Source organism: Plasmodium brasilianum, chromosome 4, assembly GCF_023973825.1.
Source record: "Plasmodium brasilianum strain Bolivian I chromosome 4, whole genome shotgun sequence".
Lineage (NCBI taxonomy): Eukaryota > Apicomplexa > Aconoidasida > Haemosporida > Plasmodiidae > Plasmodium > Plasmodium brasilianum.
The window spans coordinates 1,158,876-1,175,726 of NC_090117.1; the positions used below are offsets into that span (position 1 = coordinate 1,158,876).

General features: G+C 18.3%; 1 protein-coding gene across 1 annotated transcript; it reads right to left on the minus strand.

Moving 5' to 3' along the window:
- Window positions 1–6,974: 6,974 nt before the first annotated feature.
- On the minus strand, window positions 6,975–7,615 carry MKS88_001252 (uncharacterized protein; the record flags this gene model as incomplete). The annotated part of the gene is made up of 2 exons (XM_067214163.1): window positions 6,975–7,450; window positions 7,531–7,615. The coding sequence occupies 2 exons, from the start codon at window positions 7,613–7,615 to the stop codon at window positions 6,975–6,977; spliced, it is 561 nt and encodes a 186-aa protein (XP_067075177.1).
- Window positions 7,616–16,851: the final 9,236 nt, after the last annotated feature.

Genomic DNA, 16,851 nt, shown 5'->3' on the forward strand with positions numbered 1-16,851 from the left:
ACAAATCTGTTTAATTAAAAGAAGCATTATTTACATATTTATATTATTTTCTTTTTTCCTTGATTGAATAATTATGATATTAAAAAATAAGATTAAATGTAATGAAATACTCTTGGAAAATGTAATTATGTATCTTTTTGTTTTTTATGAATTATAATGATTTTAAAATAAAAAAAATGACATAAAATTTTGTTTGTATAATTTTTTATTATTATAATTTTGTAACAGGAATATTATTAGCTATAATAGTAAAATGCTCTAGTGAAAATGTTTTTAATTTAAGAATATATTATAAGAATTGTAATTTTAAAAAAATTTAATTAATATATTCGGAATAATGTTAAGAGAATTAAAAAATAAATTGTTGCTAATAAAAAGTATAATAATATAAAATAGTTGGTTATCGGACTTTTTATGAACGCTGAAATATACAGAACAAGTTAAAATAGGTTCATATTTTAGAAGAAAAAATTAATTTATATATTGTGGAAGTGAGTAATTAGTTAAAAATTAATTAGTCATATGTTTTAATGAGTACAAAAAATGATAATCTAAAATATATTTATATATAATACCATAACACAGAAAGTGCATAATAATTATGTAATTAGATTTGGCATATCAAATCTGTGATTTACTATGTGGTTATTCTTTGCAGTAAAATTGCATAAATCATTAATTATAATTATATTAGATTTTAGCAATTTATAAGTAATGTTATAAATAATTTATTCTTTTAGATATGTTATTATACAACACTTTCATATTGAGAAAGACGCTTCCCACGATAGTAGTAAAATATGTAGCATATTGATTTGTGGTGTTCTTTTCTTATTCGCCTAAAAATATAAACAGAATATTTTTTTTTTATCAATTTATATATATATATATATATATGTGAATGCGATTCGTTTATTATAGCACATATGTTATAGAGAAAATGAAATTCTTTATTAAGAAATGGAATTGTTAAATATGACTTATTAATTCTGAAAAAAAATAAATAATTAGAAAGAACACAAATGTTCTATATATGCGGTAAATATATTTTAATCAAATATTCAATAAGCATTTATTTGGAATATGAACTTAATGACTTTACAGAGTAAAAAAAAGTAAAACATTATAGAGATTATATAATAAATAATCATAAATAATAAAATTATTAAAAGTTTTAAGTAGTATAAATGTAATTTTAACTTTAAGAAAACTTAAAATTTTGGAAGTATTCAATACAATATATATTATATATACTGATGTTATATTTTTCTATGAAACATTATTCATTCTGTGAATTTATAAGTTTCTAGAGTTGTTATTATTATCGGTATCTTATAAGGCATGATATGATTTAATTTTTTTAATGTAAACATAATGAAATTTAAATATATATTTAAGTGTTATTTTAGTTATACTAAGAAAACTGCAAAAAAAAAAATTGTATAATAAAATAAAAAATATATTTTTGTTATTTAATTTCGTAATTGTTTTTAAAGTAATAAATACTAAAGAACTCATCTGTTTTTTGTTTACATCATTAAAACTGAAATATGCTATTTTTATTATAGTTGTGTACTCTTAAAACTGAATTACGTTAAAATTATTATAATATAAATTAACCTTGTACATCTGTAAAACGAAAAATATATAAATTATATTAGTTATGTATTTGATTGAAATATTAAATGACAATTGTAATAGAACATCGCTTTAAATATATATGTCAAACCAAAAAAGTTAATGAAAACTCGTAAAATAACATCTTTCCAAATACTTTTTTGTACGCACATTTCTTATAATGATTATATGTATGTAAATAATTAATAGTGTTTTGAATTTATATTAAAAAACAAATAAGATGCATTGTAAGGGCTCAAATTTTAATTTACTTTGTCTTGAAGAAATAGTTATAATGAAACTTAACATTAGGACAAACACTAAATAACATGTTAGTAAAGGTATAATGTAAATGAATGATTTATTAATAAAAATTTGTTGATGTTTTATGTAAGTTACATATGAACAATATCTTTTTTTATTTTTTTTATTTATTAAAAGATTTGAATTCTCTCTTTTAATATATACGTTGTAGTGTTCTACTAATTTAAGAAAACAATTAAATATATAATCACTTTATCTAAAATTTTCTTTCTAATTTATAATTTATACGTAAGTAAAAATTTTTATTCAAACAAAAATATATTTTTTTTAAATAACGTACTTTTATTTTAATTTATTTAATCTGCTGTCCATAATAAATAAGACGTCTAGGAAAATTATATGTACACGGTACATTAATTTTGAGATATGATAAAACATTGTGCAAAAAAAAATATATAAATTAAGTATATTATAAATCTTTAAACAAAAGTATATTATCTTTTCATGATGATAATGTAGAAAAAGAGGATATTGAAGAACATTAAAATATATTTGGAACACTGGATCTACATCACCGAAGAACTATAATAAGATAATGTATTATCCTGAAGTTTTTAGATATGTTTTATATTTATAAGAAGGTAAATTGAAGAGAAAAATTTTATAAATTACTTGAAAACGATATGTAGCACATTAATTACAGAACATTTAAAAAATATAAGAGGGTATGAAAAATATAGAAAATATATTTTATATATCTGAAGATTTCTACAGAAAAACATTAAGCACATTGAATTAGTCTTATATCATTCAGTGACTCATCAAGTTGAAATTAGCCTTTTGACGTGTGAATGATTATAATGAGAAAATTAAAAATATTTTTACATAGAAGAAAATAATTTTGTTATGCTGCATTAATCGATATTTTTTAATTATAATTTGCAATAACGAATTTTTCTTAGGCTTCTATACTTTTTGTATCTGTATCCTATATAATGACTTTTTGTACTATATTCAAAGATATAAAAGTCTATAATTTTCTTAAAACCTATGTAAAATTTTCAAAAGCTCAAAATTTTGTAAGAATAATATTTTGAACTATATTGCACTTTAAGAAATTATTTCTGCAAATAGTTTAATTAGAGGAACTTTTAGAATAATTAGTAATTGTATATATTCAAGAGGAAAGAAGCGTGTACATTTTTAATATGCATACATTTTATGCATATAATATATATGGTGCTTAATAATGTGTGCTTAAATATTAATTTATTACAATTTTTCGGTCGTTCAATATAAGAACATAGATTTTTCAACTTTTAACGTTACATCTGATTAATTTTTTTTAGAAATGTAAATATATATATAGTACTTTTTAAACTTAATTTTATGTTTTTGTTAAGATTTTTGTTACGAGATATTTTAGGTGATAAAATATATAGATGATAACAGATTAATACTTAATAAGTTATTATATTTCTTTAACATTTAGCTATGGAGCAATATATAAAACAGGGATTTATTATTATACAAGGTAAAGATTTTATGAAATATTAAAAATTAAAAAAGGTATATAAATCTTTTTTTATTTTTTATTAAATCAGTAATTTAAGGTTATATATGTTTTACACATTAAGAACATAAGAACAAATGAATATCAAATTTTCATATCAGGAACTTTATCTATTTGTGTATTATATAATATGTTTTTGGATTTGTGTTATATGCATTGATCTTTTAGAAATAAATGTTTATTAAATATATTATTAATGCACTTAGTATATGGTGTAATGAACGTACATTTGAAAATTTGGAGCAAAGCTCTATGAAATGTTAGAATTATATAAAAAATAGAAATAAAAAATTTATCATTTGTATAATATGTTATAAGAGATAATAATTAATATATGACGCTATTAAATTACTTTTACCATTATTACACATTAAAAGATATAACTCTATGTTTTACTTTAATATATATATAATGCATTTGAGTTCATTAAATAATAAATAAATTTCATTAAATTTTTGGAAATTTCGAGTAAAAATTGTACCATCGAATGATTAATATAGTACAATTAGGAAATCATAATAATGGAATAAACATAACGCTTATAAATAAGAAATGTATTGTATAAATGTGTTGGTTTTCTTATATTATAACATTTACTATTTCTTAACATAATATATTTTTTTATTGTGGTATAATATCATAATTGATAAACTGTTAACATGTGTATATATATTATTTGGAATAAATTTATTCTTATTGTATTTATTTAAAAATGAGAAAAATATAGTTTTTATGATCCATAGTTATGAATAGTGCAGAAAGATGAAGAGCTAGAGAAAATTTAAATAATATTTTAAGTAGTTATCACACGCTAAACGTGTTCATAAGTATAAAATAATTAAAATATATAAGAAGACTGAAAACAATTAATGAAGATATACACTAATTTGAAAAATGAGAAATTGATAATAGTGAATAAATTATAATTAACACTGCACAAAAATAATTCTATTTTTAATATAATGTGATGATAATACTACTTTTATCACTGAAAAAATTCACATATTAAAATAACGTAAAAGTATTATTGAAAAAAAAAATTAATAAAGGAAAAGATAAATTATTTTTTTAATATTTCATGTGTTATATAACATAACTTTTTGGAATTTATCTAAAACAAGAATTATAAGTTGACACTGAAATGAAACTTCATAATAGACCTTTTTTATGGATCATATATATAATTAATTTAAAATTTTTTAAAATACTTTGAAAATTATTATATTTAATATAAATATATAGTGCTTACCGTTTATAATCTATATTATACTGTTAATATTTATTAATCATAAATTTTCTATAAAAATTTTTTTTAAACGAATTGCATTAGTAATGCTTGATAAATAAATGCACAACTTACTAATAGAAATGTATATATATATGGATATTTATATTATAGTTTACGAACTATTAAAAAAAAAAATAGTGCAATTATCAAAATTATAGATATAAAAGAGATATTTGTTTTAAAACTTTAAGGTAAATTTTATATATTGCCATATTTTTTTTATATCGTGGTATAGTCTGATAATTCTTTTTATATTTTTGTATATATAATATTATTCCAGTAGTTAACAGTGATGAAATATCAAGAGTCAACTAATTAATTATTAGATACTTTACATTAAAATGTTAAGGTATTGCTGCTCGTGTTCATATTAAAAGTACTACAAATAAAACATTAATTATGTGAGCGAAAGATTATTAAAATCTGGAGACAATTGCTTGTACATTTTTAGAATATGTGAATTTAAAAATAGAAAGGGTATTGTAAGTTGAAAAATAAATATTTTGTTTAAATTCTGTTGTAAAATTTATAAAGAGAAGTATGGTAGAATATATAATGTATTAAAATTTAAATATATTTCTATTTGCATTCTTTTTCATAATTTTGAATAATTTAAAAATAATTTGGTTAATTTAAATTTATTTCTTTTTAAAAAAATTTTATAACTTTTAATATTTAGAAGCCAATTAATTTGAATGAGAATAAATAAATAAAGTACTAGATGAATTATGGAAAGAATATATAAATATTTTGAATGAATGTACAAAATATGCTAGCATACTTTTATTTAGGGTTATGTGTTATATGAAAAAATATGGTTTACCCAGAAAATATTATTGTTATTTATATAATAAATTTTAGGAAGTAACACATTTTAGGAATTATAAAGTTTAAATTTATAAATGTAATCTTGTGAATGGTATTAGTACAATAATAATTTATTAATATATAAAAAAACGAAAAGGATATATCTTCATCAAATATAAAGAAGTATTTAAATAAATTCATGAATTACAAGTATTAAAGAAGTGTTAACGTATATTTCATTTCGAATGAGCAAAAAAGAAGTTAACATTATTCATGTATTATGAAAGTAATTATAATTTCATGTTTGGTATTTCTGCTATGGGAGTTATTCGTTGTTCCCATATTTTGATCCATTATACAGAATATATTTCTTATTAGTTTTGTAATTGTATTTTTTACATCCAATATGAGAAAAAATGGAAGTATATACATGTGATTCTATTTATTTAAAGTTAAGATAAATATTTATAAATAAAGAAGGTTAAGGATATATATGATAAAAATTTTGTATTATTTAGTTTTATAATGGAACAGTTGACATACAAATTAAATTAATGAAAAGCTAATAAATATTAATTTATTTTAATGAATTGTTAATAAATTATTTTATTTCAACTTAGTATGATTATAAAATTTGAAAATAGTCGGATATGAGACTATGGGCATAAGAAATAATAATTTGTTTATTACCGAATAAATACAAAAAGGAAAAAAAAAATACTTCATTCTGTAAAGTAAACATTGCTTATTAATAAATTTATTTTATTTATCTAATTTTCTGATGAATATTATTTAATAGTAGAAATTTTTTTTTTTAAATTAAAAATAAAAAGAACCTCTTTTATTTTCAAAGAAAAATTAAAGATTTGCTGCATTGTTGTTACACATAGTCATATTTTTTAACCTTAAAATGTTAATGTTTTTTAGTTAAACTAAGAAAAAACATATACATATATCTATAAAGTATATTTTTACATAAATTTTGGAACTGCATTAATTTAAACTAAAAATTAAAATACAAATACATTTTTTATATTAGAAGAATTATGGAATTATATGTAAACAATTTTTTAAGATGAAATGAAAAAAAAATATATTTCATGTATTATATAATTGTATTGGAGGCTTATATTTTTTTACAAATGTTCATATAAAATTTTATTCACTTCAGAATTACTATACTAAATTTATAAAATTAATATTTTAGAATGAATACTTTTTTCTCATTTTTCAATAGTCTAAGATTAATTTATCAGAAAATTTTATGCGTATTATTTTAAAAAAATTATATTATCCATAGAAGCAGAAAATAATATTAAAAACATTTTACTAGGAATACCAATAAGTAGTGGATAATAATATAAATAGTAAAAAACATAATTATGAGGAAATAGGAATAAAGAAACAAGTTTAGACTAAGGTTCCTTAAGAGCTTGGATTAAAGGCTACAATGAAACCTACAATTATGCCTATAATTATGGAAACGATTAGCACTACAGCTATACAATAAATCAAGTAAACAATTATAGATTTACCTTGATTATTTTGGTTATATATTATAGTACCATTCATTTTATTTATATAATTAGAAAAATTAAATTTATTACTTGATTTGATATAGCATAAAGGTGAGACATCCTTTGAGTACAATTTTTTTAAAGAATTGTATAGATTTTTATTGTTATGAATATTATCGTAATGTTTTAATGTAGGAGATTTTTCTTTTAAATTATATTCAAAGTCAAATTCTCCATGTTCCTGAAATTCTGAGTTTTCCATCATATAATTATATTCTTCTGGAGAAGAAATGTCACCGCATGTTGATTTGTTATATTCTTGAAAAAGTTTATTATGATGTAATGAACATATATTTCTTTGAAATGCTTCAGTACTTTCATCATCTAAATCAGTTATTATTTTTTTTTTAATATTTTGAATTTATTTCTTACCGATTCTACTGTTATATCACTTAACGATCTACCAAATTTAACATTTAATATGTTATTCCTTTTTAGATCCTTGCTCCATAATGTATCATAGAAGGATGAAAAAAAGTGAATATTCATATTTAAAATTAAGAAAATGCATATTTATATATTATATGAGTAATGTTTTTTTCTCATATAGAAACAAAAAAAATAAAAAATAAAAATTTAAGTAAAATAACTATTATACCTCTTCAGAATATTTTAATGTCCATTTTAGACAGTAAGAAGTAAAAGCATTATTAAAAAATATGCACATTTCTGTGTTACGCTTTTACAATGAATCTTTTTAAAGTTGTTAAAACTTATGTAATATTTAAGGTATTACATATACATGACATTTTCCATAATAATAGGAATATTATTAATACAGAGCTTTTGTTAATTATTTTCTTTTATGTCGATATAAAAAGTCTTTAGATTTACTTTTTAAATAAATACAATAACAGTACATATTGCGGCACAAGAAAAAATATATTTAAAAAAGAGTTATAATTAATAATAATATATTTTAGTAAAAGTTATATTTAAAAATATTATTAATTAATATTATTCAAATAATACATATAAAAAAGGATTTAACAAGTGTTTTTAGGACAAAATTGTATTAATTGAATAATTCACCATACAAAACTTTTATTTCAAAAGAAAAAAAAAAAAAAAGTATACATATACATATCATACGTTGGTTAAATATTGCTTTAATAAGAATATAATATGGGCTAAAATTATACGAATAAAATAAGTATTAGAATGAGTTCGAAATATATTTTTTGAACAATTATGTTTATATTTGTTCTTAAAAAACATATTGTAAAATTTTTTTAGATATTATCTACTATCTATCCTGTTGTAATTATTTTTGATAAAAATAATTAATCAAAAAAAGAAGGAAATATATATACATGTAACAAAATTATAATATATTACATAAAATTATATTATATACAGTATTAGATTTTGATATAACTTGACCTAGAGAAATTATTAAAAACTAAGATGAAAAAATATAATTATTTAATGTATACATAGTTATATTTCTACATTTTAAAAAATATATAAAATATTTATTTTGTATAATAATTTAACAACTAGCTCTATTGATTCATTGCAGACCATGTTTATATATGTATGAAACCAACAATTACAATAATAATGCGACACAATGAATATTAAATCAATAAAATTTGTGATACTATTATACTTTTTATAATAAATGTTTTAAAAATATAAACAGGGTATGACATATTTAGAAAAAATAACAATTAAATTAAACATTCCATTTTAAAAATAAAAAGTTTACTTTTTTTTTAACATTTCATTGGTATTATTTGTATACATTATTTTTTTTATTTCTAGTTTTTTTTTTTTTTTTTTGTTTATATAATACAATTATTTGTTCTTTCTTAAACATTTTATGTTTATTTTTTCAATCCGAAAACCATTGGAAAAAGGATTTAATAAATTAAAGTGAAATATCTTTTAAATATGTTTCAAAAAAAATTTCAAAGTGCGATTTTTTATTTTATGGGATTAAAATTATGAGAAATTAAGAAAAAAAGAATAAAAGAGATATATTCTTAGGTTTGTATTAAATATTTTATTTATTTATTATTTTTTTTTTTTTCTTTTCAAATTTTTTATAATTAACAAATAATTCTCTCTTTTAAAGTATATAAAGTTTTATATTTAAAATAAGTTTTTGCAAAGTTAATGTTGAATATTGTTGAATACAAAAATATAGATAAAATATATAGGAAACTATTATTTAATGTAATATCACACTGAAATAATGTAAATGACAAAAAGGAAAAAAAGCAATTCCTAATTTTTCTTTATATGTTTGCATTATATGTAAGTTTATAATTAAAATATTAATATAAGAAATAAAATCGTATTATTAGGTAATGTTAATAATAAATAGTCATTTGTTCATTTGTAAAGAGGAAATTTATTGGGAATAAGTTAATTTTTGAAAAGATGTAAATAAAATGAAAAAAAAAAATATATGTATGGTTAATTTTTTAATTATTGTATTAGCATTTTACTTTATTTTATTAAATCTATGCATTTGTTAATTATGTAGTAATTAATTTGTTATCAAAAAAAAAAAAACAAAATAACAGAGTTTTATGAATATATATATATTTGTTTATTTATTAATACAAAAAATAAAATAAAATGAAATGAAATAAATACGAAAATACCAAATTTGATGCATATATACTAGATTTCTATAATTGGCATTTAAAAAGAAAACTTTACTTTTGGTCACACGTCATTTAAAATATTCAAAAAGAAAATTTTTAATTTCTGTTAAAAAATTAAATTTAATTTAGTATTTATATATTCTATAAAAATTTGAGTGTTTCAAGTAATTTTTATGTTTCGAATAAGTAAAAAATAAGTTATATTATTTATATACATTAAGCATTTTTTTTAGAATAGAATAGTAAAATTAATCTATAATTATAATATGCAGAAGTACAATTAGTGTTATTGGGGCCATTGAAGAAATAATAATTGTTACAATAATAAAAAAAAGATAAGAATAAAAACATGGAAAAAAGAATTTTTAAATATATTTCTTTTAATTTTAATAATATATTTTTTTATTTATGTTATATATATAGTTAATTTTATTATTTCTGAAATTATTTATTACTAACAAATATCCTTTTTAGTAAAATGTTTAATTGGTTCCTACTCTTAATAACAAATTTTTATATATTGTGCTAAAATTATGTTAGGTTAATATTACATAAGTAAATATATATGGAAATATTACTATAGAATTATTCTATTTTCTTTTTCTTTATGTTATCATTTAATAAACAGTGTGTAAATATAAATATATATATATATAGTTTAATAATTAATTTAGGCGTATTAAAAACAATGAATAAAATGTTATGAGACTGAATAAATACTTTTAATTAAATAGAACTCTGAACAATATACTGAACACTTTCTTTCTTACTATATTTATGATTACTATTAAAAAATGTAAAAAATAAAATTAAGTTTCACCTTATAAAATTTTGTTAATTTTTCCGTTTTATATGAACATGTTACAATTACAATAATATGATGTAATTACAATGTCTACATTTTTTTTTTATTATTTTATTTATTTTTTAATATTTTTGTTGTTGTTTACTTCATTTTTGTAAGAAAAATTTTCTTCTTAAGTGGTAAATCACTTTATGAAATAGTAAAAAATATTTTTAAGTTTTATTTTTAGTTCCAGATTATTAAAACTATAAACTAAGGGAACAAAATAAATTCTTGTTTGTATTACAAAAGAATTGTATTATTAGTACAATATATAATAAAATTTGACGCAATAAACTTAATTCTAAAAAGAAAACGTCACCAAATGATGAATAAGAAAATAATGAAAAGGAAACAAAAGAAAAATATAAACCTAAGTTAGAAAAAATTAGAGAAAATACTAATTTACACAAAATACGAGACTAATTAAATTAAAATATATTAGGAATAACTCAAAACAAAATTCCATCGATTAATGCATGCATTAATAGATATAAATAAAAATAAATTTGTTACCAAAAAAATAAGTTCTATATCAAAAACCATGAAAGAATATAGAAAATATATATTGAAAATTGAGTATTATATATACTGTGCTATATAGATGAAAATAAAAAAGAACAAAAATTAATTAAAATATTTATAATAAAATATATTTACGCAATTTACGAATATTAGCTGCCGTATCACGATTGAAATTAATAATTCTGTTTCTTTGTTTCAAAAAATTAGTGTATAATATTTTAATATTTGCTAGTGCATGTAACGAAATATTAACCTAACATTTCTAGATACACTAAATTATGAATTGTCATTAAAAAGAATTGTTATAACCATTTTTAAGCATAATATTTTTATGAAAAAAGGAATATATTATAGAGTTTAAAAGATTTAATTGTATTTTTAATAATAGTATGTATTCGAATAATATTAGAGAAATATGTAATATTTATGAAAACAACAAGATTTACTTAAATATTTTAATATTCAATATAAAGATTAATGTATATTTTTTAAATTTTAATATAATTCGGATATATTTTTTCCTATTGTTTTTATATAGTATTTTTTTATATGTCTCACTGTTCTTATTTAGCATATATATATGTATATATGCATTTAATAATAGTAAAAATTTATGATATATATATTTACTTATAAACAAGTTAAATATTTAGAGAATAATAGTAATTTATATATATATTTTACTTCCGTTTAGATGAATATGAATACTTAATACAAAATGTTGTGAATATTTTTATTAGATATATAATATAAAAAAAAATACTCAGGGTAATATAAATACTCCTAAAAAAAAACATCTCAATTAGTTTAATGAGAATATAGAAAATATTTATTATACAAAAAGTTATATGTTCACATTATCTGTATAATTATGTATTCTTCCTAATATACAATACTATTTATTAAGATACTCCTTTATATTTCTTTATATATATACAAATTTGTAATATACGCAAATTAAGGGCAAGTGAAATAATAAAATATTTTATGGTTATGAATAGGAACTTTTCTAAATTTTTTTTAATTATACATATAATATATATAAATATATATCCTACACACATATGAAAGAATGAAATAAAAAAATAATTATCTTAATTTAGTTCAGTGCCATAGGAAAGTATGAAACATATGGCATAAATAAATATATAATATTTTTTTTATTTTAATTTATTATATAGTTTTTAGAAATGTAGTTTAATTTTTAAAATTAATATGAGTTTATTATTTTATAATAAAAAAAATATATTTTATATACATTATTTTTATAATTATAGAAATTAACTACATGCAACAAATAGTAAGGTAAAAAAAAATTGGAGCATAAATATTTTTGTTTTTATAGATTTATTTCATGAAAAATCTAATATGTTTCATTTAGAGCAGTAGTGTAAAAGTTTTAATTTAATATCTAATATTGTGTATATATAATTTATAAATAAAAAAAAATTGATATAACTTTCTCACCTTTATATAATTTTCAAGAAAAGAAATTATATATCAGGTATTTTACTAAAATTTATTATATATTATTCTTCACTTTTTGTAACAGTATTATTATATATTGTAAGTAATATTAGTTAAAATTCTTTTAACTTATGAAAATTATTAAAGCTCTTTGTTTACAAATATTACTTTTACATTTTAATTTTTGTTTATTATTAGTATTTCTGTTAAAGATATAAATTTTTTTTTTTCGGGAAAAAAAGAAAAAAATAATAAGGAAAATAAATGAATTCTTAAATTTAAAAAATTTACTTTTAGTAATAGTAAATAAATAGTACTTATATAAATTGTATGATCGCTCAATTGGATCTCCCCTTTTAATATATAAAAATTTTATAGGTTTTTTCAATTCAAAAATGCAAAATTTAATATAGTGGTGCATAAATTTTCAACAAAGTCTAGATATGTTTAATATCTAGATTATAATATGTGGAACAACGAAAAATTTTATCTTATTTTTATATTTTTTTAACTTCCTATAATTAGTATTAAATTTCAAATAGTTGTTTGCTTTTTTTAATTATTTAAAAATGTTTTCAAATTATAAAATGTACTCGAAGATATTTTTTCTGATAGAAAAATTTGATTAAATTTAATAGTTCTATTCCTAATATTTAAGTTAATGTGCGTATTCGCGGTATATATATATTTGTTATTTTAAATATAATACAAATAATTAAATGTTTAAAGATAAATTTTATTTTATTTCGTTTAAAAAAGGTATAAATAACGAAAATTTTTAATGGCTCTCTTAGAAAATATATATATTACAAACATATATTAATAAAATTTACTATACCAAAAATTACTGCATGAAATGTTACTTATTCTACAGATATGATTATTGCAAACATTTATTAAAACATTTTTAAAAATATTCTTTCTTTTTTAATGTTTATATTTGTATTTTATATATTATATTTAATACTCTTTTAAAAAGTAAGAAAGAATTATATAGTCCTAATGGCAGCTTCATTTTATTAGTAACTTGTGAAAATATAATTAATATTTTAAGAACACAAAAATATTATACGAAAATATAATTCGAATATGAATAAAAAAGTTAAATTTTTTATTTTAGTGAAAACTCCCATATTTCATTTATATTGTTGGTCATATTCTAATTACTATAATGTGTTATAATAATGTTATGCAAGAAAATTTGCTTTATGCATTTTGCTTCTTCATAAAATGTAAATATATATATATATATATAAATAATAGTGCCTATATGAGTAAATAAGTATATTACGTCGTACATAATTAAAATATATATTTTTTTATCGTACTGGACTTTGATAAATATTTAGACAATATGAACTGTTCCCATAGAACTGTATATCAAAAATTGATATTTTGTGTTCAGAAGGTTAAATTTAGAGAGAAAATATAGAATTAAACGTTACGTTATTTAGAAATAGATATTGTGACTTTGAAAATGGGGATGCTAAATATTAATCTGAATTTGATGGAAAATGGGAATCTATGAATAAAGACAATACAAGAGCTTTATCCAAATGATTAATCACAAAATTTATATCAGTTATATGTAATTTATTTAGAGAAGCAGACTATTTCTTTGAAAAAAAATTATATATGGTATTTATGTCTATATATAAATAAAGCAGATATGCAAATTCTTCCTAGAAAAAGGCTTAAAGCATTCATAATGTATTAGTGAAGCTTTGATATTCGATCTAACAATAAAACTTTCTTAATGGTTTTTCTATTATTTATTCTATTAACTTCATTCGTAAATATTATTTAATCCAGTAACACTACTAGGCTTATTGTTGAAAACATATTATTGTTATTCATGCGTAATAATGGGGGTATAGTTGGATTATCGTTATCTATTATATGTATTTTTGAACTTACTTAAATCCTGATAAAATTATTCAGATATGTAATTGATGATCGAGTAAATGCATAAAAAGTCTAGTTGTAATGAATGCACAAATTAAAGAAAATATATATTAACATAACTAATAAAGTTCTACTTTATTCTTAATGATATTGTGCTCTCAGAAAACGTTTTTCTTGTTCGAATATTAATTTTATTATAATTCATGGACAATATAATCATATGTAATGACATTTAAAAGTAAAAAAAAATATATTAAATATACATTAGAGTTCGTATTCTTCTCTATTTGTTTTACTAATATTCTATATTCTTATGAGTTAATTTATTATTCTCATTTGTTATACTTATATATGTATTTTTTGTTTCATTCTAATATTAAATACATATAGATAAATATTCGTAGCAAATGAGCTATGAGAAAATTATGTGAACATACATTTTTATTATAAAATATGAGCTCATTTTCTTTGATATACAAAATTGCAATTAATACAAATTCTCTTAATCAATGAAGCAATATAGATCTTTAAGAATCTTAAATTGGGTTTTTTTTTTATGGTTATAATTGATTATTTGAACATTTTCCTAAAAAAAATTATTATATAATCATTTTAATTTATATATATATCGTTGTTTTTCATATAATAAAACAAAAATTATATTATTTATTTTTTGTTAGTATGTATTTGTTATGGAAATACTAACAAATATTTTTTGGAAATAAATTATTATGGGAGATAAATGTTTTAATGTATATTTTATATAAGAATATTTTCATAGGATTTTTAGATTTTATTAATACTTTAGGTAGGAATCATCAATATAAACTAATATTATTTTGCTTTTAAAAATGAATTCTTTATAGCACATTACCTATTTTATAATTCATGGAACCTTATAAATAAATGAAGGGCTTAAAGTACATATATCATTAGATAGCCTACATAATGGTTCGATATAAAACTGTTTCATAATAATTACGCATGTGTATATAATAAAAAAAAATTTATTAATTAAAATTTATTATGTATCGTTTTTTTTATTATAGTATTAAGAGAAATTTTTTTTGAACGAATATTAATCTGTTATTAGTACGTCTAATGGAGCATTTGCTTGTTTTGATCTGCCTTAAAAAATAAGTTCTTTAGAAAAGTGAATGATATAGGCATAATAAAATTTAATTAAACAATATGAAAATAAATTTTAAGGTAAATAAATTTTTTTTTTAGCAACATTATATATAAATAATCATTTAATAGTTGTGATACATTATATTTTTTTTCTATACATTTGTTTACGGAAAAAAACGTAGGTTCTTAAATATGTACAAAAGGATATATATTTTACATTAATTACTAGGAAATTTAATTAATTTTTTTAATATTTTTCTAATAATTTAACATTAAGTAAAAGATAATCCAAGTAATACATATATGCTAGTTAATAACAATATTATTATGCTTTTATTATTAATGTATGCTTCAATGTATTTTAATTAATATATGAAGATATACTTTGAGTAGAAGAATTAATTGTATAAGATTAATATATACTATTTTTTGCTGAAATTAATATGTGACCTTTTCGCATGATATAACCATAATTTTTTTAAAAGTGCTATTATGTAAATTTAAATGACCCCAATATTAATAATAATATTTTTATTTATTATAGATAAGTAGGTATATAAAAGTATTACTTAGCATATGAAACAGCTTATTTATTCCTCATTTTTTCTATTATAAAATTTGATATAGAAAATTGGAAATAATATGTGGATTAATATGAATAAAGAAATTTATCATTCTAATAAAAAAACATTTTAATATTTTTTAATACTTTCTTATTTTTTTTTTTTTTTTATTACATTTGTTCTAAATATATATAATTAATTAAAAACGAAAAAATTAAATTGAAAATTTGGGAATATTTCATCTAAATTGAATATGATAATTTAAACTTAATTAAGAATAATGATTTTTAATAATTATTATACAAAAATAAAAAATTAGTTATTATTTTACAAAAAAAAAATTTTTTGTTCATGAATTATGTAATATATAATAAATTATGTTTTTTTCAGTATGCTATAATCTATAAAATACTATATGTGCACAAGGAGTAACTAAATCATATTTTATAAATAAAGTAATATATATTGTTTTGCATCACTTATTATGGCAATTGTTTTATTTACATGAGTAATATTTCTAAGAATAATAGCATGTTCTTCTAAAATATAATGTTAATAAAATACAAATTATTAATAGATTTTCACCTTAATATTAGTATTAACTGTTGTAGTATTCAGAGAAATGTATAATATATATATTCTATGCCTTCTATATATTCTACATAAGCTCAA